Here is a 26,800-nt window from a genome sequence, read left to right as displayed (position 1 = left end):
GTTGGTATACTGCCAAAGCTCTTTATTTAAACCAAAGGGTCTCAACTAGGCAATTCCACCCTACCCTATCAGGTTTAACAATGTCTGAAGTTTAACAATGTCTGAAGACACACATGACTGTCACAAATGGAATGAGTATGGTTATCATTGGCATTTGGTACAGGCCAAGGATGCTGCTAAACATCTTATGGCACACAACCATCCAAAACAAAGAATTATACAGCCCAAAATTTCAACAATGCCAAGGATGAGAAACCCTGGTTTGGATCAAATTACAGCATTGTCATAGTCTACCTGAGATCACTGGCTGTCTCCATTGACAGATTCTAAATTTGGGGAGCAGTGTAACTAACATTTCATATTTCTTGCACATAATAGAAGCTCAAAAATAAAAACTACAAAAAATAAAAAAATAAATAAAAACTACATCTCTTTCCTCTCTAGGATGAAATATATCCCACAAAATACATCATCATATTCTAGTAGGGTAAGGAACATTAGAGGCACCGGAATTAAATCATTAGTAAGGGGAAAGGGAATACCATTTATTAAACAAAAGGTATGTATCAAATACTGTGCTCCAGGATTTACATGTGTTATGTTTACTCCTCAGGCAACCACGGAAAATATGAAATATTAGTTTTAACTGCTAAAATGTACCAAATACTTATGAACTAGGCAATTTGCTAACTGCTTCACACATATGGCATTATTTCATCCTTACAACTCTATAAGGTAGAACTATCATTATGCCTTTTTTACATATGAGGACACTGAAGCTCAGAGAAGTAACCTACTCAAAGTAACACAAACATCTGAACAAATATATGGACCTGCACAGGTTGGTTTAAGTCCAAAGACTAAATGTTCTTCCATCTCAGAATACAGTCATTTCATTTATTTATTTATTTATTTATTTATTTATTTATTTATTTATTTTTATTTCTTTATTTTTTTAATTTTTATTTTTTGGTACTGGGGATCAAACTCAGGATCTTGTGCTTGCAAAGCAGGCAGCGAAACCACTGAGCTAAATCCCCAGCCCTAAAATACAATCATTTCTGACTGAATTTCCATAAACAGCAAAACACCTGTTCCGGAGGAAGGGCAGAGGTTGAGGTAGGAACTTCATAAGCAATTTGGAGAGAGGCTCCTCCCATATCCAGTATCCCTACTGTCCTTCGGCGTCCTATGGCTGATTCCTGGGAACTCTCAGCATCTGATTCTGAAATGATAAGGGAGTAAACAGGTCCTAGTAAGAAAAAACCAAAGTCAAAAAGAAAAGACCCCCGCCCCCAAAAAAACCCAGCAAACCCTTACAAATTTGGAAGCAAACTAAAACAAGTTCATCTAAATCTATTGATTATATATTAGAGAATTATTTCAAGTGACTTAAACATGGTATTTTGGCTATGTATTTACAGGAAGTTATATATATATATATATATATATATATATATATATATATATCTCCTAAAGATAAAAGAAACAAATATCTTGGGCCAGGGAAAAAAACAAAAAAAAACACAAAAAATAAAAAACAAAAAAAACCCCAAATATCTTAAATGACACTCTAGTAGTATATTATTGGTCTTATTATTATTTTAAGATAATTAAACATATATGTTACTTTTTTGTTGGCGCCAGGATTAAACCCAGAGCCTTGTACATGCTAAGCAAGCTCACTACCACTAAGCTATACCCCCAGCCCACATTATTATCTTCAGGAATAAAGATAAGCATAAAAGAAAAGAATACAGGTATAAAATCAAAGACATGAAATAAACCATCATAATCTTAAATATAAGTTGGAAGTATCAGTATAAACTCATGATTCACTTTTTCCTTCCTAAAAAATCATATTACCTAGTTCTGTTCACTGAAAAGCTTAGAAACTGAGGAACCAGGAGCAATAAGCACCCCTGGAATCTAAACTAGTCTTTACATATTATTTTCCATTAAAATAAACCAGGCTTTCTTAGGAAAAAAAAAAAAAAAGGCCAATGTTAGGTCTAAGGTAGAAAGTATCCAAGATGAGGACAGAATACCTTGGTATGCTAGATAGTAGAAGAAATAAAAAAAGAGTATTGGAATCATCTTTAAAAGGATACGAGGGCCAACCTAAAGGTGCTCTTAAAGATGTGATGACCACTCCCACCCCTTACCCCTACCCCACTCTGGGGATTTAATGAACCCAGAGCCTCCTACACACTAGGCAAACAACACTAGGCTACACCCCTATCCCCAGTGTGATGGGCTCTAAAGCATCAAATATATTAAAATTCACAAGTTCATGGAAGTTAAAAAAGTTCAGTTTACCTCTGACAAGTGTTAGGACACCAAAACATTATTCAAAAAAATTAGTAAGTAAAGGAAAATAATCAAGGATTTAGCCTGTTTTTCCCATAAGAACTGTATTTCAAGAAAAACAAAAGAGTTGATGAAGAAAAGTACATTATACAAAAATCTCAGCTGTTAAATGCAGAAGAAATGGTGGGGAAAAAAATCACTATTTTGTAACCTCTAATGCAAACACATATCTACATAATGATCACATTTGGCTCTGACAAGCATTAGGAGAATAGTGGGTGAGGAATTTTTATAACAGATTAGATCATGCTGACAATACTTGAACCCTGACCTCATCATCAGTCCAAACATGACTAAAAGTAAGACAACCAGATATGATGAAACTCCTGATGTGATGCAGTAGGAAACACAGAGCATCATCTGTAATTTATTCTTACATATGAAACTGAATCTGAGCCTAATCAATCTATATCTGATCTGTAATACACAAAACATAGTGGGAATACAGATATTGTCAAAGATCCCACACAGATGCAGTACACCAGTGATTGCTACCTTTTACAGACTGAGTGCCCAAACTGCAACCCAAAACCCACTTATTTATTGCAAAGCTGCAACACTGCAATTAAATCCGAATACTGAGGTTTTATTTTAGAAAAAAACAACTGTTATCTGATGTTCAGCTCCCAGCTCGTGTGCTTACAGAGGGCTCTGTGTGCCTAGGTTCATCACCACTTCAGTAAACCAATTCCAGAAGGTGGCAAATTCATTCTATTAAACAACATGGGTTTGCTTTTTTTGGGGGGGCGGGATCAAACTCGGGACCTTGAGCTTGCGAGACAGGCAGTGGAACCACTGAGCTAAATCCCAGGCCCTTGTCTTTTTACTTTTAATGAATGGTTTGCAAAAAAGTACAAGAGAGGGGTGGTAACATTACTGTCAAAAGTTAAGACTCTAAAGAATTAAATCAAGAAAATGCAGTATGTGACACTAGTTCAGATTCTGATTTGAATAAACCAACTACAAATAAACATTCTAGAGAAAAATTAATAAAATCTCTATCTGGGTATTAGATAGGTATTGCATTGTATAAAATCAGGAATTGTTAATTCTTTTAATTTTAGAATAGCATTTTGTATGTTTTTTGTCATTCCTCCATTTTTCTAACTCCTTATCTGTTAGAGATACATAGTGGCATATATGAAGATAAAATGAAACATCTGGTGTTTGCTTTAAAAATAACAGGGGAGGCCAGGGATTTAGCTTAGTGGTTTTGACACCTGCTGCACAAGCACAAGGACCCAAGTTCGATCCCCAGTACCAAAAAAAAAATAAAATAAAATAATAGGGGAAGATATGGTTTACATGGAGGAAATATAGAAAAAAAAATGTCAAACCCTTGAGTGTTGAGTCTAGGTAATGGGTCCAGGAAAGTTGATTTTATAATTTATTCTACTTTTATAAGTATTTGAAAGTGTCCATATTAAAAAATTTTTAAAAAGCAAATTAGGACTGGAAAATTAAGCAGCTTAACTGTGTGTGTGCCCGCGTGTGTGTGTGCATGTATGTGCATGAGCATGTGTGTCTTTCTTAAATTTTAAGAAAGAAAAACAGTTGGGTATGGTAATACATGCTTATAATCCCAGAACCTAGGGAGGATGAGGCAGGAGAATCACAAAGTCAAGCCCAACCTGGGCAACTCAGCAAATTAACAAGATCCTGTCTTGAAATTAAAAAAAAAAAAGTAAAAGCCTGGGAATGTGCAAAGACCCTGGGTTCAATTCCCAATACCACAGAGAGAGAAAGAGACAGACAGACAGACAGAGAAATAACTCCAAATTAGCACTTACATACTACTGATAGGTTATGAATTAAACTTTCAGCCCTTAAAGAATTATCATAAGATAGTATTACTCACCATCCTCATGGTCGAATCTTCCCAAAACAAAGTTGATACCAATCCATGCATAAACCCCTAAAGAAGAAATATAAAAGGCCTCGCTTAATTCTCTACACCTATACCATATGTACATCTCTCCCTAGGGCTACTCTCTTCCCCTTTTCTTGGGAAAAAAAGTCATAGTACTATATTTTATTCCATACTCTCAGTGTACAGATTTTAAATCTTTTATGTTGTGATTCCTCCCCTCTTTTAAAATTATTTGCTCAGGGGGCGGGGATTTAGCTCAGTGGTTCTGGCACCTGCCTTGAAAGCGCAAGGTCCCGAGTTCGATCCCTGGTACCAAAAAAAATTTTTTAATTAAAAAAAATAAAATAAAATTATTTGCTCAGGAGCCTGAGGCACAAGGGTTGCGAATATGAGGCCAGCCTGGGCTATATAGCAAGATAAAGCTTGGCCTGGAATGAGATCCAGTCCTTAAATTTAAAAAAAAATTACTTGCATCTTGCAAATTTCCTGTAATGAATAAGAATAACTATAAAAACAGATGTTAAAAAGTGTAAATCCTTGAGTTCTACTTCTGGGCAAGGAAGAAGAAGCACATTTCACCCTGTCTCCCTACTGGATGCAAAGAGAAATTTTAGACAGAATGCATGCAGCAGCTTTGTGAGAGCTCTGGTGAGTGAAAGATATAGGGCACATTGAGAAAGAGGCCAGAATTCACCCCCAACTCAGCAATGAGTCTCTCATTTTTCCCCCCTTCTGCCCCAAACACTCCTATAACAACAGAGGTGCAGGGTGAGTGGATTCCTAAAACTCCAAAGAATGTGAATTCTCTCTAACCAGAGGAAAGAGCAGCCTTAAATGTGTGAGGCAGATTCATACTGCTTATTTTTCTCCCTCTGTCCTCCTGCCACTAAGCCCTTAATGCCAATGAAATCAAGGGAAGTTCTTGGCATAGTAGGCAAATTAAATGCCTCATTTTGTAGGCATGATACTGCATCCCTGTAATCCCAGCATTCTGGGAGGCTGAGGCAGGAGGATCACAAGTTCAAGCCCAGCCTGGGCAACTTGGTGACTTAACAAGAGTCTATCTCAAAATAAAAAATTAAATGTTTTTAAGGGGGCAGGGGGGTGGGGGTGGCCTTCAGTGAGAAAGCCTTGAGTTCAACACACACACACACACACACACACACACACCCTGCTTTTCTGACCAGAGGACCATGAAAGTGAGCTCCAAGGAACAAGAAAGTATTGGGGCTATGGTGACAGTAGGGATGAAGCTGTGTATGAACTCCTGGTTTCACTTCTAGGGTACACATGTGTGCATCTGACCCTAACTTATATACCAAAGCTTTGAGAAGTGAACCACAGGCGAGGCTACTGCCCAGGCTCCACATTGGCCACTGGCTTACACGCATGGGAAAAATCCAAATATAGTAGCAGGGTCAAGGTTTTGAATAATGAACTAATAGAATCACAGCCCACAAAAGGTAAGTGAGAACTTGAGTTTGAACCTAATCCTCCTCCCCCAAAAAGAATGGTCTCCTTATGATTTAGGGCCCAGAGTCTCATAACGTAATATTCAAAATGTCCAGAATATAATATAAAATTACTTGGCATTCAAAGAACCAAAAATCTCTACTAACAAAGGAAAAGACAGTCCAAAGATGCCAACCCCGAGATGCTATATATATTAGAATTATCAAAGATTGAAAGCAGGGCCAGGGATTTAGCTCAGTGGTGCTGCTGCTTGCCTTGAGTGCAAGGTCCTGAGTTTGATCCTCAGTACCAAAAAAAGACCACAAAGATTGAAAGCAGCTATGTAACCAAGAAATATGAGCTGTCTTGCAATGAATAGACTTAGCAAAGAAACAGAATATTAAGAAGAAACTGTAATTTTTTTTTTTTGGTATCGGGGATCAAACTCGGGTCCTTGCACTTGCGCAGCTGGTGGCAAAACCACTGAGCTAAATCCAGGGCCCAAGAAACTGTAATTTTAAGGCTTAAAAATGTAAAATTAAAATTCAAAAAGGTAAATATTTCCCTTTCAGCATATCACAACTAGAAGACAAAAAAAATCTCCTTTTTTAAGACATACAGCTGGGCATGGTGGCGCATGCCTGTAAGATCACCGAGAGTTCGAGGCCAGCCTGAATTACACAGCAAGTCCATGTTTCAAAAGGCCAAACCAACACAAAACAAAACAACTGCATAGTAACTGCAATAAAGGGAGTGCTTATAATAAAACAAAAATAATGTATCTTAATCATTCCCTGAAATTAAAGTTCCCCTTTATTTATCCTAGTACTTTGATTTATACTTGAATTTGGCAAACTCAATACAACTCCCAGAACTATGTTTTCAAAAATACAGTTAGCTAACCAATAGTCCCTCTCTTTTTTTGAGACAAGGTCTCGCTATGTAGTCCAGGCTAGTCTTGAACTCACTATGTAGCCCAGGGTGTTCTAGAACTCTTTGCAATCCTCCTGGCTCAGCCTCCTGAGTGCTGCAATTACAGGCATGTACCACCACATCCAACACAAAAATCCATTCAGAGTCATCATTAAATATTAATACACTCTAAACATAGTGCTTAGCACTAAATTAAAGCCAGATGCAGAATATACAAACTATTACAAGCAGAATCAAGAAAACTGTTGGCAGAAAAATAAAACCGGGTATACAAAGTAATCTTATACATGCAATGGTTAAGGCAGATAGTGACTGGCTGAAAAATGACCCTGCTGCACCCCTCAGGGCCCAGTACCTTCTTGCTTCCCGGAGATCACTTCTGCCTGTGACTGAGAAAAGAGGAAGTCAAACTCCAACGGTAAATCTTTCACTAAGTCAGCCAAGAGAGCCAACTGCTTCCTGCAAAAAGGAGAATCCAAAAGTTAATCATGAATTCTCTTCTTACCTGGAACAATGGAGCAAGTCTGTAGCCCCAGCTACTTGAGGGGCGCTAAGGCAGGAGGATTGGGCCAGCCAGGCAATACAGCAACTGCCTCAACTAAATGTCCTCTCATTTAGTCTTGTTATAATGTCATCACTATTCACCTACCTTATCCACTTGCCCAGCCTTGCTTCTTTTTGGTACTTTTTTTTTTTTTCCCTGTTTTGGGGATTAAACCCAAGGCCTTCACACTAGGCTATATCCCCAAGCCATTTTTATCATTTTTTTTTTTTAAGAGTAAGACGAATTGGGCCAGGGATTTAGCTCAGTGGTTTCGGCGCCTGCTGCGCAAGTGCAAGGACCCGAGTTCAATCCCCGGTACAAAAAAAAAAAGAGTAAAAAGAATTTATTGAGAGAAAAACAGCTTCTAAGAGAGACAGAAAAATAGCTTCTGTCTAAGAGAGACACAAGAGAGACCCCCTCCCCCTTCTGTCTCTCTTAGGCAGAACTTTCTTTCTCTCAATAAATTTTTCCTACTCTTAAAAAAAAAAAAAAAAACAAGAGACACCACCACCACCACCACCCCCACCCCACCCCGGAAAGTAGGTTGCCCCTATCTTTTTTATTTTGAGACAGTATCTCATTAAGTCACTAAATTGACCAGGCTGTACTCAAAATTGCAATCCTCCTGCCTCAGCCTCCCAGATTGCTGAGATTGTAGGTATGTGCCAAGAGGCCCAGCTACCTCCTTTGTTTTCAAAGTTTTAAACTACTTCCCAAGTACACCTTCCAACATACAGGGCAATATACTAATACTTTTCCCTTATATGTTATAACTCAAACTGTTAAAAGATGCTTCTCAGAGGGCAATTATGAATAAACCACAGGAAATTGCAGCATAGTTTCACAACTATAAAATAAATGAATTACATTATTCCTAATTAGTATTAAAGATGTAAATTAGGGAATACAATCTCATCCTCAGATCTTACATAATACAGAAACAATACCTCACATTACCACCAAGAGGTGTAGTTAGTTCCACAAGTTTTTATATAATTCTTTGCCTCAGTATTAATTTTAATTTCCTTTTCATATTGGAAGGGTTTTCTTTATAAAATCTTATCATTTAAGGGCCAGGGATTTAGCTCTGTGGTTCCAGTGCCTGCCTTGCAAGTGCAAGGTCCTGAGTTCGACCCCTAGTACAAAAAAAAAAAAAAAAACTTATCATTTGAAAAACTTGGATCAGGCTCAAAATCCAAAGTTCATAATACAATATTTCCAACTTGGGGATGACTTCTGAAGCTTTGTATTCCTTTTAAAATATTGGGTTGTTTTTCCTTTTAAAATATTAAGTATGTTATCAGTATTATCAGACAACGAAAAACAAAGGAAATAATAATAGAAATCTAGGAAAAATAGTCTACTGGCTCAGATAGTTGTCAGCATGACTTAGTGAAGAATGCCATTGACACTTAAAAGGGCAGAATCACACTAGAGGTAATAATCTTCCAATACAATGCTAGGCACAGTTTCCTTTAAAAGTTCTTTGTTAAAATATTAAATTCTTACAAGATTTTCGCATGGGAAACAAGATGGCCTATTCTTCTACTCCACTGGATATGTTTCTAAATCACACACAGGAGGTACTTGCTGGGTTTGATGATATGGAAGAACTTTAAGCACCAACCTATGTTGCTGTTTGGAATATAAATTACCAATACACCTTTCTAAAGAGCACTTGAGAACTGTTTCAAATTTTTAAATGTACTTAATATTTGATCCAGCTATTATATTTTAAAAATTTGTTCCAAGGGATGAAGAGAAGAAGATTGCAACACAATTTATTTATAACAATGACAATGCCGGGAGTGGTAGTGCACACTTGTGATCCCAGCACTTGGGAGGCTGAGGCAGGTGGATCCGTGCAAGTTCCAGGCCAGCCTGGGCTACATAGTGAGTTTAAGGCCAGCCTAAACTATATGATAAGACCCTGTCAAGAAAGGGAAGGAAAGGGAAGGGAAGGGAAGGGGAGGGGGGGGAGGGGAGGGGAGGGAAGGGAGTGAGAAAGAAAGAAAGAAAGAAAGAAAGAAAGAAAGAAAGAAAGAAAGAAAGAAAGAAAGAAAGAAAGAAAGAAAGAAAGGCAAACTTAAAATAACATAATAACTAGGGACTGGTTAAATACTTTATGGTACAACCACACAATGTAATACAAATAGATGGTAAAAGAAATGAGGTGAATTTATATCTAAATGTATTGACAGAAAAAAGTGTTCAATACATGTTGTCGAGTTCTACTAAGTTACAAAATAGTATGTATAATGTGACCTCACTTATGCTAAAAACAAGCAAAAAACTTCATATACTGCACAGGAATAGGACAGAACTTTCATTTTCTAAAATTCAGTGTTTTTCTTTAAAAAACATGTAATGGAAAAAATCCCACATGGTAGGCAAACACTATAACACCAAGCTATATTCCCAGGTCCCCCTGTCCCCAATACCAGGGATTGAACTTAGGACCTTGCGCGTCCAAGGCAGGCGAGATGCCACTGAGCTACATCCCCAGCCCTTTTATTTTATTTTGAGACTGGATCTCACTAAGTTGCCCAAGCTGGTCTCAAAATTGAAATCTTGCTTCAGCCTTCCAAGTAGCTAGAATTACAGGCATGTGCCACCATATCCAGCTGCCTTTGTAATTTTTTAAGGGAATTTCCATTACAAAATGAAAGGGAAGTAGAAAAAAATTCTATTAAGCCACTGGAAAAAAAGTGCTAATAAATTCAAAATACAGTCCAGGTGATTCAACCCCACATTGAATACCACTCATAAATGCTAATATAAATCAGATTCTTGCTGTGATAGTCACACTTAATATCAACAACTAGCTTGGCCTTAGAGGTAGCAGTGATTTTGTAAAGCCCAGACCAGAAGTATGTATTATTGAGAGAGGTGATCAGAAAACAAGTAAAAGAAAAGGCAAAACCCTTTTGAATTAAGATAAAATAAATATTAATATTCAGAGCTTTATACCAACAGTTAACATTGTAGACAAATGAAGTAGAACTACACAGCTGATTTGGTTTTGATATAAACTAATGAACAGTGACAATGCTGGGCAGTGCCAAGAGATGAGGCAATCGCCTCCTTTGCTCCAGACATACAAAAGATGCCCAAGCCACTGCCCAGGTGCCTCTACCTAATCCTGTGGCCTGGAACTGCCTTTTTGACCTCTGAGTTAGCTTTTCTCTGGCCTTTCTCCCCATTCCTTGGTTGTGAGATCTTTAGCCACTCACAGTTTGTGATGGTGGCATCCCCTCTTGAGTCATATATTCTCCCAGGGTTTCTAAAATTTTTTAAAGGATGTGAATATTACTAATGTCAAAAATAAAAATTCTAAATAAACTGCATGTGCAATATGATTGCAACTTTGCTGAAATTTCATACACATGTACAGAGAGAAGGAACTGAGAAAAAATAGTTTTAACTGAGTAGTTAAGTTGTAAAGTTTGTTTTGGTTACAATTTCCCTTAATGATTGTTTCTTTTGTTGTTTTTTTTTTTTTTGGTACCAGGGATCGAACTCGGGTCCTTGCGTTTGCGCAGCAGGTGGCGAAACCACTGAGCTAAATCCCCAGCCCAATTTCCCTTAATGATTTAAGGTTGCAGCTACAATATTTTAAGTTTGATTTTTAAAATAAGCAAACATAAAATCCAAATTTTTAAAAGACTAAGATAAGGGCCGAGGATTTAGCTCAGCGGCAGTGTGCCTGCCTCGCAAGCAAAAGGTCCTGAGTTTGATTCCTGGTACTAAAAAAAAGATCAAGATACATGAGGAAATAAATAAGGAACTAGAAGGCCTATCATGCTGATAAATGGCTACATAAATAATCTGCTCCTCGACAGTAAACCAGAGAGTAAAACATGAGCTGTGAGTCTAAGTAGGAGAAAAGAATTCCATTGAAAGAAGTACTGATACATGTTATATTGTCTGGCATGTGTGGCAGAAGCAGCACGAAGCGAGGTTTTCTTGTTGTTGTTGCTGATAGTTTTTTCTTTCTTCTCTCTCTTTTTTATTTAGGCAACACTAGGGATGCCTAGTACAACCACTCAGCAATGAGTGCAAAGGCCAGCTCTTTTTATTTTTTATTTTGAGACAGGGTCTTGCTAAGTCACTCAGTTGCCTAAACTGGGGTTGAACTTGTGATCTTTCTCCCTCAGCCTCTTAGAGTGCTAATTCCAGGCATGTGCCCTGACAGCTGTTTTAAGAAAAGAAAGGCCAAGTATAAAAATTAAAATGTATGGGCCAGGGATTTAGCTCAGTGATTCTGCCACCTGCCTCACAAGCGCAAAGTCCCGAGTTCGATCCCCGGTACCAAAAAAACCAAAACAAAACAAAACAAAAAATTTTAAATGTATGGAAAAGGGAGCTGCTATTTACCAACAGAAAACATTTAAGCTAATAAGAAATGCCTGATACCTATGACACTATGAACATTCCCGGAGGCTAACCTCTAAAGTTTTAAAGATTGGCAATGACCTCATTATTATGACATCAAAGCACAGGCAACAAACCCAAAAAGTAAATATGTGGGACTCTTCTGCACAGCAAAGGAAACAATCAACAGAGTGAAAAAGCACACTATAGAATGAAAGAAAATATTTGCAGCCGGGGATGTAGCTCAGTGGCGCCACACCTGCCTGGAAAGTTCAAGGACCTGAGTTCGATCCCCAGTACTGGAAAAAAAAAAATTTTTCCACCCACATCTAATTAGGGGTTACTCTTTGAAATATAAAAGAAATTCTTACAACTCAATAGCAAAAAAAAAAAAAAAAAAAAACTATGAACCTCATTTTAAAATGTGCTATGGGCTTGACACTTTATACTTTTGTCTTTCTGCAAAGACAAACTGCCAATTACTACAGCACATGGGAAAATACTCAAGGTCACTACTCATCAGCAAATGCAAATCAACACCGGTGAGACAGTATCTCACACCTGTCAGAATGGCCATTATTTTTTTTGGTTTTGTTTTGTTTTGTTTTGTTTTTGTTTTGTTTTTGTGTTTTTTTCAGGATGGCCATTATTTTAAAACAAAACAAAAGACAAGTGTTGTCAAGGATTCAGAGAAATCAGAACCTTTGCATACTGTTGGTAGGAATGTAACATGGTATGGCAGGTATGAAAAACAATAGAGGTTCATAAAAAATTTTTAAATGGAGGTCTGAGAATGTAGTTCGATTATAGAGCATCTGCTTAACACATGCAAGGCTCTGGATTTAATCCCTAGCAGAGGAAAAAAAATTAAAAATAGAACTACCACGATCTTCTAGGTAATTACTCAAAAGAATTAAAATTGTGATATCAGAAATATTAACACTTCCATATTCACTGCAGCATCGTTAACCTTAGCCAACATGTGGCAACAACTTAAATGTCCACGGACAGATGAATGGATAGAGAAAATGTGGTACTGTATACAGAGATGATGGGATATTAATTTGCATTTAAAAAGCAAGAAATTCTGCAATATGTAACAAAATGGGCATAAAGTTTCAGCTAAGTACTGTAAATTAGCTCTAGAGATATGCTGCAAAGCACTGTACACACAGCTAACATTATACGCTTAAAAATGTGATAAGAGCGTAGATCTCATGTTAAATGTTCTTACCACAATAAAAAAAAAAATCATAAGCCGGGGATTTAGCTCAGTGGTTCCACTGCCTGCCTAGCAAGCACAAGGTTCCAAGTTCGATCCCCAGTACAAAAAAAAAAAAAAAAAATTCATAAACAAAATTCAGGGAATTTTCCTACCTCATGACCATAATAAGAACAGTGGGATTCAGGGGGTATCAAAGGGGAAATTCATAAACAAGGAGTGGCCTGACCTAAATATAATCTCCTCTTCCTCTTTCTGAACCTCCTTCTTCTACTTTTCTAAGGTAAGACAGAAGAGTGGGTGGCAAGATGTCAGGCTGAACTGGTGTGGGCAAATGGAAAAGACTTGACTGACTAGGGCTAAGAAAATCGGTCTTAAGTAATGAAGGCTGAGCTTTCTGTAGCACCAAGAGGAGGGACTCACTAGTTATTACCACAACCCAGAGAGAGCTACAGAAAAAGCAGCATTGCTAACCAAGCTCTCCTGATAGCCCTAGTAGGTATCCAGATCCTTAAGTGGCGTTCTGTAATTATGTCCTCCCTCTCAGTGCTTCATAATTCAAACATAATCAACCACAACCTAAGAAGTAAATGACATGGAGATATGATCAACTGACTGTGCAACAACTAGATACAAGAGTGGCTCTTGCTTTATTTCTGAGCAAGGAATCTTTTCATGCTACTTTTGAGCTGTGCATGGTATACCCTCATTCACCTCCAGACTAGGAAACCAGAGGGTGATACACAGAATCAGTCTTTCAACCCCTCTGCACCCAACTTCCTGTTTCCCAGACCCTGCATGGCACCTCTCAGGAAGAAGCCTCATGCCTGCGGTGCAGAGGATATAAAGGGGTGTCTCCTTGTGTTTCTTCACAGGTACATGAGCAGCAGCAAAGCTCAGAAGAGGACGAAGGTAATCACTGGCATGTTCTGGAGTATCTGCCATTGCAGAGATTCCTTAAGTAAAATAAAATATTTTCTTTAAAAAGCAGATCACAAATTCAGAAAACTGATATGCCATAGGTTCTACTTAAGGTCCTACACATTAATTTGAGAGGAGTGGGAGACAATGAATGAGATACCATCTGAAATGTCCTCAAAAGTCTTACATTTGGGCCTGGTAAAAAGGGGTGGATCACTGAGGGCATGAATTGGAAAGGTATATTCTCATTCCCAAATTCTTCCCTTCTCTCTCTGCTTCTGGTCACCATGCAGTGCTTTCCTCTACCACTCTGCTCTACCATGCTGTAAATACTTTTGAGCCAAGTGACCACAGACTGAACCCACTCAAACTGTGAGCCAAAATAAACCTTTCCTCCTTTAACTTGTAGGTGTTAGATAATTTGTTCCAGCATAGGAAAACTAATACATCTTCCCACCACCCAGACTCCCACAAAGAAAAGGGTAACTTTCTTTCTCCACCTTTTCTTCTCTCCTCTTTCATCCTTTAATAGATAAAAGAGATCAACAACAACATACTGTGCATCCTGATTAGTACCTGGTTTGATTTTTTTAACCACAGGTTGGCTGCTGCGGTCTCTCATCTGTTTGATGTCCAGCAAGTCGTGGGGGTTCCCATTATGTCTTGGCCAAAAATAAACAAAAATCCTGGAGCCACTGCTACCACAGTCTACCACGAGTCCATAATTCAAATTTGGGTCTTCAGTGTCAGTAGCTTCAAGCTCCCCTACCCGAGCCAAATACCTAAAACCAGGCAAAGAAGAGAAATCAGGCAGGCACGTGAAAGGCATCAACATTTACTTCACTGGTTCATGAGTCTTTCCTTACAGACTATATGTGTCAAGCACATGTAGTCCTAATGAAGTCCTAATGAAGGAAAAATAAAAACACACTGGCTATATTAACTGCTGTACATGAGGTAACAGCTGGTTGGCTTGACTAAGACCACTGCAAGCAATAAATAAAGACTCACCCATGTTTGGGGCAGTTTTAAAACTGGCCAGGCTATAAATCTTACAAAGTATTGAAGAGTTTGTGAGCTTGAATAAATTACTGGGTTATGCTGTTATAAGCCACCAAGTTCATACATAAACAATATGTAGAATGATTCTCACTTAATGTGGCTGTCTGGGTGGTATTTTTGATTGTATTTGGGGGCAAGATTGTTCTGTGCTTTATGCTAGAATTACATTAATAAGAATGTATTTCATAAAAATCATCTTTTTAAATATTTTGTATGGCCTGGAGGTGTAGCTCAGTGTCAGAGCACTTGTCTAGCATTTATGAGGTCCTGAGTTTGAACTCAGCAATAGAGGAAAGTAAAATATTTTATAGATATAAAAAGAATATTTATAAAATATGTGTAAGATATAAAGAATAACAATAAAACAAATGGCAATGTACCCATCACCCATCTTAAAAATAAAACATTACACAATTTAAAGAAAAAGTGCTTCTAGGCCCTAAGACATCAGTATTTTGTGTTGGGATTTTTATTTCAGATTCTCATTCCAATATATACGGTTGGAAGATGAAACAAGTAAAGGTGCTACCATCAAAAACATCAAGGATTTGAGTCTCAGCTCTATCACATTCAGCAAGTTTCTTAACTTCTCTCAGATAGTTTCTTCATCTGTAAAATAAGGAGAGTTAAAGAGTATCTACTGGAGCCTGAGGTTACAGATCAGTGGTGTACTATTTGCCTAACATGTAAGGCCCAGGGTTTCATCCCCAGCACTCCAAAAAAAAAAAAAAAATTATTTATCCTCAGAAAGAGAATGTATGTCAGTGAGTTAAGCAGTTCTGTGCCAGCACTGTTGCTAAGATAAATATTAGGAGAGCAAATACGAGGAAAAGTCTGAAGGAAAAGTCTAGAAAGAACGAAGGCTAAGAGCTGGTAAAATGCTTCTGAGCATCAAGATTTTAACATTAAAATTCATCAGAACCTGAAAGAGGGTATAACTGCATGGTACACAGACTATAATTTTATCTTCTAAATTCCTTGAAATTTGAGTAAGTGTTACTATAGAATGAGATAATAATTGTCTGGATAAATCCTGTGAAAGGTATGCTGTGAGTTTTTTCAAGTATTATAGCTAAATTCCCTTTCTCATAGACTCACCCTCTTCCTCCAACATTTTCTTTAGATTAGCTCCTAGGTCTCCAAGAGCCTTTCAAAGAACCCTTAAGAACCAGATTTTTTAAAGCCTGAAGCTAATACAATGTGGAAGCCTTCTTTGACAAAAAAAAAAAAAAAATAGAGCTGGGGTTTTAGCTTAGTGGTGCCAACACCTGCCTGGCAAGTGCAAGGTCCTGAGTTCGATTCCCAATGCCAAAAATAAAAGACTCAACATTAAAATACAAGAGGAGCTCATGCAAGTGAAGGCCTTGAAGTGTAGATACTATTAGCTTCTTGTAAATCCATGTCCAATCTGAACACTAAATGAAAGGTCACATCCCTCAAACCGATCTAGCCTGTGTTTATTCATGATTTCACATTGCTATGCACAGTATTGAGTTTCTTGCTTTGGACAGAAAAGCAAACTTAATGAAAAGAAGAGCATTTAGAATAGTTCTGAAATCAAAAAGTAGAACTGAATACCTGTCCTACTCTACAATGCAAATGCATTTTTTTTAAAACAAAAAAGAACATATATTTATCCTTCAACATAATACCATAAATGACTGCATAAGACCGACACAGATAGAATATTTTTTCCTGGATCTGAAATGGAAGCAAGTTAAGGGAAATGAAGTAGGTGGCAAAAATCTGTGACACACTGGAAAAATTCACAATCCTAGAGATTCTGCTTCACCATGTACTCTCCCACTCTGATCAAATTACTGGGCTGATGTGGGTTCAGAATTCACCAATCAACTCATAACAGCTCACTGCTATCACATGAAATCTGACAAAAGTCTATGTGTAAGCTACAGAATTCTTGCAAATACTGACAGATTTTAAAAAACAAAAACAGGCAAGCTCAAAAGGGGCTTTTCATTTCTCATCAGATGCTTTTCACTTCACATGCTTTATAGATCTTTCCCTGTTCCTTTCTTTGAAAATTGCCCTTTTCTACTTCTCTTTGACAAATTCTAGATCCCATCCCTTCCTGTTCATTGAACAATTATTCCTTATTGCACTGGGTCTCAAACTTTGTGACTCAGAACTCCTTTATATTCTTAAAAATTACTGGACCCCTGAGAGCTTTTGTGTACATGGGTTACATCTATCTATATTTAGTATATTACAAAACAGAAAAGCTTTAACTATTAATTCATTTAGCTGAAATAATAAATTTTGTCTATTAACACAATATATTTATATACAGAAGCTATAATTTTGCACTGAGTGTGGTGCTACACACACACATGATCTGAGCACTCTGGGAGGCTAAGTCAGGAAGATTGAAAGTTCAAGACCAGCCATGCAACTTAGCGAATTAGTGAGACCCTGTCTCAAAATTTTAAAACGCTAAAGACTTGGGCCGGGGATTTAGCTCAGTGGTTCTGCCGCCTGCCTCGCAAGCAAAAGGTCCCGCGTTCAACCCCCCGAGTTCAAAACACTAAAGACTTTTCATACTATTTTCATGCCTCTGCTGATTTAACCTGGGGCTTCATACATGCTAGGCAGGCACTCATTACTGAGCTACATACCTGCCTCCTTTTTAAAATTCTGACAGAGTTTCACAAAACTGCCCTTGTTGTTCTCAAACTTCCAATCCTCCTACCTCAGCCTCTCAAGAAGCTAGAATTACAGCCGAGGACACTGTGCCCAACTACCTTGTACTTTTGTTGTTAGGGGTTTTTTTGGTACCGGGGATCAAACTCAGGACCTTGTGCTTGTGAGGCAGGTGGCAGCACCACTGAGCTAAATCCCTGGCCCTATCTTGTACTTTTGAATGGCTTTTACCTAGATATAATTTTGTAACATCATGCATTGGAAAATATTGATTCACTGAATTATGCAAATCTCCCTAACATTGACACATTTCATTCTATAATGTAAAAAAATACTCATTATACCACCAATCTTACTCAAAAAGTCTTTTAAGTATTTGAAAGCTGTCAAATTCACAGTTGCAAGGACAAGCTTTCCAAAATTCTAATTTTCACTTGGAAATTCGAATTTTATCATTGGTATAATGATAGTTGTTTTCTTTGAAGTAACAGATTTACCTCATTCATTTTCAAGAAAATGTCCATCAAGTACCCAAGTCTGAAAACTAGTTTTCCTGGCAGTCCTTTTTTCAAGTAAAAATACTGTTTCATGATAAAAGTAGCTAGATTTAGCTCATAACTCAATTATCTAAGTGCTTTTGCTCAGCAGAACTTTAGTAAGCAACAGTGTACTTGATGCATACTTCTCATCTCATCACAAAGCATATCAAGGAGAACTGGTTATTTTTGTCCCCATTGCAACTATGTGACAATGAAGGATATAATAATAACTCATACAATTTGGTATCTCTATCATGATCTGTGCTAAAGCACCAGAGATTTTATTCAGCATTGCTTTTGTATTATTACACCAAATGTCAACTCAGTGAACAAGGCAAATAACATCACAAAAGAGATGGAAGCAACCCAAATGTATACCCATGGATAAACTGATTTTTAAAAATCTGAACTGAGTGGTGTTACATTCCTGTAATCCACCTACTTGGAAGACTGAAGTAAGGGGATCACAACTTTGAGGCAAGTCTGAGCATGAGAGGGGTCTCTGGCTTCTAGCCCCTGTGCTGAAAAGATGAGGAGATAAATAAATGGTGTGTGTGTGTGTGTGTGTGTGTGTGTGTGTGTGTGTGTGTGAAGGAATATTTGTCAGCTGTCAAAAGTAAGAAATCCTGCCACATGCTTCTACATGGACAAACCTTCAGAACATTATGCCAAGGGCTTTCCACATGCCAAAAATGAAACCTAGGCCCATCTCTCTCACCATGCACTAAACTAATATCAAAATAGATTGGAGATCTGAATATTAAACCAGAAACACTTTATTTTTTGGAAGATAGAATAGGTAAAACTCTTGAAGACACTGGTGTAGGCAAAGACTTTATGAACAAAATACTGACTGCACAGGAAATGTAACAAGAAATCAACAGCTAGGATCACGTCATATTAAAAAGCTTTTGCAGGGGCCGGGGATTTAGCTCAGTGGTTTCACTGCCTGCTGTGCAAGCACAAGGACCCGAGTTCGATCCCCAGTACCAAAAAAAAAAAAAAAAGTGGTTTATATTTTGGGCTGGGTATTTAGCTCAGTGGTTTCGCAGCCTGCTGTGCAAGCACAAGGACCTGAGTTAAATCCCCAGTACCAAAAAAAAAAAGAAGCTTTTGCAGCTGGGGATTTGGTTCAGTGGCACAGTGCCTGCCTGGCAAGTGCAAGGTCCTGAGTTCGATCCCTGATACCAAAAAAAGGAAAGCTTTTGCACAGCAAAATAAATCATCAATAGAGTGAAAAGGCAACCCACAGAATGGAAAAAAATTTTACCAGCTATTCCTCAAACAGAGGACTAATATTAGAATATTTAAAGAATTTTAAAAAGTCAGTGTCCCCCTGCCGAATTTAAAGACCCAAGCCAAAAATTGGTGTCTGAAATGAACAGACACTGTTCAGATGAGGAAGTATAAACAACAAATAAATATATGAAAAAATGTTCAACATCACTGGTCACTCAAGAGATGCAAATTAAAACAATTCTGAGATTCTATCTCACTCCGGAAAGAATGGCTGCTATCGAGATATCAACCAAAAACTAATGCTGGCGGGGCTGTGAGGGGAAAAGGAAGCCTTCTCCACTGATAGTGGGAGTGTAAATTGGTACAAACACTATGGAAATCAGTGTGAAGATTCCTCAAAAAACTAAAAGTAGAAGTTCCATTTGATCCAGCTATTCCCCTTCTAGGTATCTTCCCAAAAGAGTTAAAAGCATCATACCACAGCAATATATGTACACCCATGTTTATAGCAGTACAATTTGCAACAGCTAAATCTTGGAAACAGTCCATATGCCCATTAATGCATGAATAGATAAAGAAAATGTGGTTTTTATGCACAATGGAGTACTACTCTGCCATAAAGAAGGACAAATTTGAGATATTTCTAGGGAAGTGTATGCACCTTGAGAACATAATTTTAAGTGAAATAAATCAGACATACATGTTTAAATATCACATTGTTTCTCTTGTGTGAGAACCCAAAGGGAAGGGAGGGGAATGGGAAAAAAAAAGAATTAAGGTATAATATGTACAGGTACAAATTCCCTATGATGAATATGATCATTATGCATGTCAAAAGTGTGCTAATAAAATTAATTTTTTAAAAAGAAATAATAAAAAAAAGAACATTATACCAAGGGAAACAAGCCAGTCATAAAAAGATAAATACTGCATGATTCCACTCATGTGAGGGATCTAAAGTAGTCAGATTCACAGAAGCAGGGGTAAAATGGCAGAGTGGCTGGTATAACGGAAAAAAGAGTTGTTCATTCTGTGGAGTTTCATGGTTTGGAGATTTGTTGTGCAACAATGTAAATATACTTAACACTACTGAACTGTACAGCTGGTTAAGATGGTAAATTTTGTTTCTTTTTTTAACCACAATAAAAAAGATGAATAACATCTTACTGTTGTTATGAAAATAGTTTTGGCCTCACAGACTCCTGAAAATGGTCTCAAAGACCTCCCAAGGGTCTGTAAACACTGTGAGAACCACTGCTCTAATGCAACTTTCTCTTTCTTACATCCATCTGATTTTTTTACCTGTTCCTTCTCTTCTTGTCTCCTTTGACATGGCTTTCTAGTTACTAAGAAGCTTCACTCAACCATGCTGACACTTAGATTATCTACAATGGTTTAAAAGGGCTTCTTTTGTCCTAAAACATGAAGTGTCATTATTCATTTGGAGTAATTTGTTTACATTTCAATATGAGCCCCTAAGATTTCTTTCACATTTGTTTGTTCCACCTCTCCATTTAGAGACCATTGGGGTCTTAAAAGCAGGTGCCTTCCATCAATATTTCACAGTGTTTCTCACATTTCTCTAAATGGTTTGGTCATGGAGCTCATAACGTGGAGATATCGGTTTGTTAATAATGTCTCCATATCTTTGTGCAGCTATATTCAAAACCAACTGGTCTCTCAGAAAGTTTCAATGCTTTTCTTGTTATCTTTTCTGATTCCTGCCAAAATAAGCAACTTTAGAGCTCTAAATTTGGTGCAACTCAATTTTGCTTTCTCTTCCCTCAGAAGTCTTAATGTGTGCAATGGTGAAAAATGTCAGCTGACATTAGATCTGGAGGCAAAAAGAAAGGACCAGATAGCATTTATGTTACACTTTCCAGATGAGTCTTTGACCAATCACTGCAGGTGGTAGAAAGTCTCCATTTGTCTTGTTTTCCATACAAATGAGAAACTAAAGAACAGCTTTCCTCTCTGGGAAATAACAGAACTGCCTTTTTCAAGAATTGTGACTTTTCCTGCCACAGATTTAGCTCAGTGGCACCGCACCAGCCTTACAAGCACAAGGTCCTGAGTTCGATTCCCAATACCAAAAAAAAAAATTGTGACTTTTCTTAACCTTGCGTCTTACATTTTTCTCTCTTGGCTTCTAATGTGACTCTTTCACTAAACCTTTCCTGGATTTTTTCACTTACAATTTGCAGTCCTGACCTTCACTGTTACAGTTAATTACTTCCATTAGTGGACCCTTCTGCTTTGCTATGCTGCACTAAGCCAATCTCTAGAGGACCTAAAGTCCAAGAGAATAGTTCCAAAAGCTTTGGAATCCCTTATATTCACCTTCCCAAGAGAGGTCTGATTCTCTCTCTCTCTCTCTCTCTCTCTCTCTCTCTCTCTCTCTCTCACACACACTCACACACACACACACACACACACACACACACACACACACACACACCCTCACCCTCTCTCTCTCTTAAAATTTCCTTCTAGTCACTGCCAACCAAGTCAATGCAAAGAAAATTACTCACAAATACGTCACCCAGGTAGAACTGGAAGATCACAGCTTTTCACTGCCATTGTACTGAAAACATTAACAGCATTACAGCTATAACTGACCAAACCATTGCCTAGCTTACAAAATCAATACTAATAATACCATTTTTAGAGGTCAAACTACTCACTGATGTACCAAAAGTCAATGCATGCGGCCTCCATTAGTACAGGCCTACCAGCTCTTTGCTGGAAGGCATACTCTTCAATGCTCTTCGTGACTCAGAACCAAATATAATGACATTAGAGCTAAAGCAGCTGTGCATAAATGATGACAGTAATGTTGTGTAAAGTTATTACTTACCTCCTAATATGATTAATCAGAGTAGTCAGGAGAATTTGCAATTTAGAGTCCTGCTTATAAATACTACAAATACTACGAAGATCAAGTAAATTAATAAATATGAATAGATGCCTTCAATTTCACCAGAAAAAAAATCTCTGAATTGCTCTACTAACAACCTTTGATTTTACTCACATATCCTAAAGTTTGCCTTTTTTATTCGAACCATAAATAATGCTTTTTTAGTTGCTTTAACGAATTGAAACTCCTAAGGAAAGACACTACAAGCCCATCCCTGACACAAAATCTCGCATAAGTTATTCCTACATCGCAAAGGAACATGAAGGCCCCATATTTCAATACCTACAAAAGACAATCTTCATGATAATAACTCAACCACAAAAAATTTTACCCTCTAAACACAGCACTCCTACATATGTGTAGGGGTGGGGATATAAGAAAAGTCTGTACTTTCCATTCAAATGAACTGTAAACCTAAAGCTGACATAAGTAAAATCTACTTTGGGGGGGGGGGCTTTAGATTCTATCTCTACTGATACCCTAACACTCTACTGATACCTTTTACTAAATTCTAGTCCTGATGCATACCTTTTGCTTTCTCCTCGAGAAGCAATATGAGTATGTGTTCACAATAAAAAAAAAGGTACAACTCTTTGGTTTTGAGACTACTGAGAGAAAACTTACACATAGGCTTCTAAAGTCTTGGGTCATTCCAGCAATGGCTCAAAAAAAAATTGAATTACAGTTTCTTCAAGAGTTCTATCATTTTTTTCTTCAAGCAGATTCAGTGTTTGTTTTTCCATCTAGGTATGTGATACATTTTGATTTGATGTTGGTACAGGGTGAGAGAGATGAATTTAGATTCATTCTTCTGCATGTGAATAACCAGTTTTCCCAGGACCATTTGTTGCAGAAGCTATCTTTTCTCTAGCATATGTTATTGGCCTCTTCGTCAAATATCAGATGGCTGAAGGTGTTAAGGGTTGTTTTACATCCTCTGTTCTATTCTATTGATCAACATGTCTTTTTTTTTAACTTTTTATTCATTCATTCATCCAACATTCATTTTGGTTCTTTGGGACAGGGTCTCACTATGTAGTTCAGGCTGGTCTTAAACTCACTGTGTAGCCCAGACAGGCCTCAAACTTGGGGCAGCCTTCCTTCCTGAGCCTCCCAAGTGCTGGGATTACAAGGCATGTGCCACCACACCCAGCAACATGCCTGTTTTTATGCCAGTACCATGCTATTTTTACTACTGTAGCTTTGAAGCATAACTTAAAATCTGACATTGTATGTAATGCCTCCCACTTTGCTCTTGTTGCTCAGGATTGCTTTGGCTATTCTTCTGGTTCCATATACATTTTTAAATTGTTTAGAATTGTGAGGTTGTAGGGAAAAAGAAATCCTTCTACATTGTTGGTGGAAATGTAAACTACACAACCACTATAAAAATCTGGGTTGAGATTCCTCAAAAAACTAAAGATAGAAATTCCATTTGATGTAGCTATCTCTTCTAGGTATATTCCTGAAAGAGCATGCATACCTATGTTTATAGCAGCACAATTCACAATAGCTAAACCATGGAAGTGGCCTATGTGCCCACCAAGAGATGAAGGACAAAGACACATACATGGAGAACTACTCGACCATCAAGAAGGATAAATTTGAGTCATTTGTAGGAAAATGGAAGAATCCTGAGATCACGATATTAAGTTAAATAAATCAGACATAAAAATTTAAGTATTACATTGCTATGAGAAACCCAAAATATAAATAAAGAGCAAAATAAGAGAGATGATAGGAAGCAGGTAGGTAGACTCTGTGGAGAAGGGAAGGGGAACTAGGGAAGAAGGGAGAAGGGAAGAAAGGGGAGGGAAGGAGTAAAAATGGTCAAGATTCAATATGTATATGTACCAATTTCCCAAGATGAATATGATTATTGTATATCACAAACATATACTAATAAAAAAGAAAAAAAAAGAAAATGTCTTCAATATAAAACATTAAATATTTTCAAAACATTAACTACTTCATACATATTAAAAAATAGCTGGGTGTAGGGCCGGGGATTTAGCTCAGTGGTTCTGCCGCCCACCTCACAAGCACAAGGACCTGAGTTCAATCCCTGGTACCAAAAAAAAAGCAAAAAAATAGCTGGGTGTGGTGGCACACACTTGTAGTTGAGAGAATCACTTGCACTCAGTAGTTCTGGGCTGCAGTGTGCTATGCTGATCAGATTTCTGCAACAACTTTGGCATCAATATGGTGACCTCCTGGGAGCTGGGGGAACACCAGGCTGCCTAAGGAAGGGCGAAGAGGGCAGGGCCAGAAACAGAGGCAGGCTGTGGAAACACTGAGCTAAATCCCCAGCCCAAGGGCCAGAAACAGAGCAACTCAAAAAAAAAAGCAACATCCAAGACAGACTATCATTTCTAATTAAAGCAATGCCTTATTTATAAAGATCAAAGAAGAATAAATGCAATGTTCCTCTAGGCACATTTTCCTGGATCAAAGGTTTCCTAATTTGCTCCCGTGAAGACACCTGTGTCTTCCTGAAAGCATCACACACTCTGTAGAACACCAAAAAATAATGCTAAAAATTTTACCATATGACTTGAAACAGTTTAGGGGAAAAGAAGACTATATTATATATGCACGTAATATAACAATCACAACTAGAAGCACTCATTTTGATATTTTTTATTACCTGCTGCACTAAGGCAATAAATATTTTCATCAAGTCCTAGTTATTGACTTAATTGTTTTCTCAGCAGCTAGTGCTCAATAGTGCTTAAGGAGTAGCAGTTGCCACAGAAAATAAATTATGGAAACAAAAATTTAAATGGAGATAATGCTGCCCATTAATTTTAGTGTACACTTTCAGGGCAGAGAAAAGAATTTCAGAATGGGAAAATCAACATTATTCTAGGGCTCACATTTGATTAATCAATATACCAAGCAGTCCAGGTGCTTTTCTTTTAATTCAAACAACATATAGATAAAGAAAATGAGATTTCAGGACAGTGAGGAGTGTGCCTAAGATGACCCAACTGCAAATGATTAGGACCAATTAGCTCTAAAATCCATCTTCTTTCCCCAATAGAACCCCACCACCTCCCCCAAGTAAATATGGATGAACCTTTCAGCAATGGTTTTCAACCCAGGCTGCATATTACAATCCCTTCAAGAAGAAGCCCTACTATTTATACAGTATTTCTTAAAGATTCTCAAGTGATTTAGATAGACAATGACAGAAAATCAATTCTTTTTTTTTTTTGGTACCAGGGATAGAACTTGGGTCCTTGGGCTTGCAAGGCAGGCAGCAGAAGCACTGAACTAAATCCTGGACCCCAGAAAAATCAATTCTTTAAAGTCAACATTAACACATTATTAGACAGTATAATAAAAGTTTTAATAAAATACACAGACCTATTTACCACTATAGAAATTGTAGAAATTCAGCAGTACCAAGTCTATTTCTAATACATTTCTTCTTCCTTGCCTCACTGTCAAGATGCCAGGTATTACTGATTATTGTCATCTGTTTGCCTTCATCTACTGACATCTCCTCATCGACCTTCCACCATTCTAATTCACTGTTATCTGCTATGTTGTGAGGCAAGAGAACCATGCTAATTCAAACCATATGTAAAAGAGAAGTGAGAGCCTTTTATCAGTAAAGTACATGAACTTTTAGGACAGGAAGTTAGTGATATCAACTGTGGTTATTACTCATGGGTCTCTTCTGATTACTTTCTGATTCAGAACTTTGTTCCTAATTCTTGTTTGTGCAGTTCCTGATTCCTTGTACTTGACTCTATACAGCTGTACATAAGCTGCTATACAACTAGGAAATAATTATTCCTTCAAGTCTGCCTCCCTTCCTAGAGTATGAACTCGGAGTTCAGGAGCCACGTTTTATTCATCCTTGTACCCAGTGCCTAATACAGTGTCATACACAGGCCCAGCTCTCAACAAATGTTTGCTTCCTAGAGGATGCCAAAAGTTTAATAACCTTTATTAAGCAATGAATTCTAGGTTACATGGCTGCTCAACCAGAACTTTATAGGGAATTAGGACTTCAATAATATCATCACAGTGCAACAATCTGTGTGTTCCTAAGCTCTATGGCAACTTGTTTCAGTTAATTCAACCTAACAAGTATACACTGGATCTGGTACTTGAGGTACACTTCAAGGATATAGCTCAGTAGTAGTGTTTGCCTGCCTTACACACGTGAGACCTTAGGTTCAAGCCTCAGTATCACCACCCTCCCCGCAAAAAAGAACTATCAGACAACTCTGTCACACATATTGTCCAAATGCTTTTACTTCTCTCCATCCACATTGGTGCCACCTAAATTCAAGTCATCATCATCTCTACTAAAGTATTCTAATTAGTCTTCTTGCTTTCTTTTTTTATTCCCCTCCAATGCATTTTCCACAATGCCAACAAAGAAAACTTTCCTTAAAAATCAATCAGATCATATTATTCTTCAAAACCTTTTCTCTGCCCTTAGGATGATATCTAACCCTCTAAAATGGCTTAACAGACTCAAACTGATCTACCACTCCAGTTTACTATTCACTAATAGCTCTCTATCCATATTAACTAACCATAACTAGACCCGTGAGAAACTGTGCTCAGGTATGTCAAAAAATTCCAATAAAGCTAAGCATGGTGCTACACATCTGTAACCCCAGAACCTATGAGGCTGAGGCAGAAGGATGACAAGTTTGAGCCCTGGGCAATTTAGCAA

The 26,800-nt window shown here is 37.6% G+C and overlaps 1 protein-coding gene across 2 annotated transcripts in view; it reads right to left on the bottom strand.

Annotated features, from left to right (window-relative positions):
- Entpd7 (ectonucleoside triphosphate diphosphohydrolase 7) overlaps positions 1–26,800 on the bottom strand; it is a 61,770-nt gene that overhangs the window by 30,959 nt on the left and 4,011 nt on the right. For both annotated transcript variants that reach the window (XM_087185112.1, XM_087185113.1), the window contains 5 exons: positions 14,263–14,468; positions 13,571–13,721; positions 6,981–7,084; positions 4,229–4,285; positions 1,092–1,225 (listed from right to left, as the gene is read on the bottom strand). In XM_087185112.1, the coding sequence (XP_087041238.1) occupies positions 1,092–1,225; positions 4,229–4,285; positions 6,981–7,084; positions 13,571–13,721; positions 14,263–14,468 (652 nt within the window). The remainder of the gene's footprint in view (positions 1–1,091; positions 1,226–4,228; positions 4,286–6,980; positions 7,085–13,570; positions 13,722–14,262; positions 14,469–26,800) is intronic.

The sequence above is a fragment of the Heterocephalus glaber genome, unplaced genomic scaffold (genome assembly GCF_053883595.1).
Source record: "Heterocephalus glaber isolate CG9 unplaced genomic scaffold, H.glaber_assembly_v1.0 deba00001497, whole genome shotgun sequence".
Lineage (NCBI taxonomy): Eukaryota > Metazoa > Chordata > Mammalia > Rodentia > Bathyergidae > Heterocephalus > Heterocephalus glaber.
This window is presented reverse-complemented; position numbering and strand designations above follow the sequence as displayed.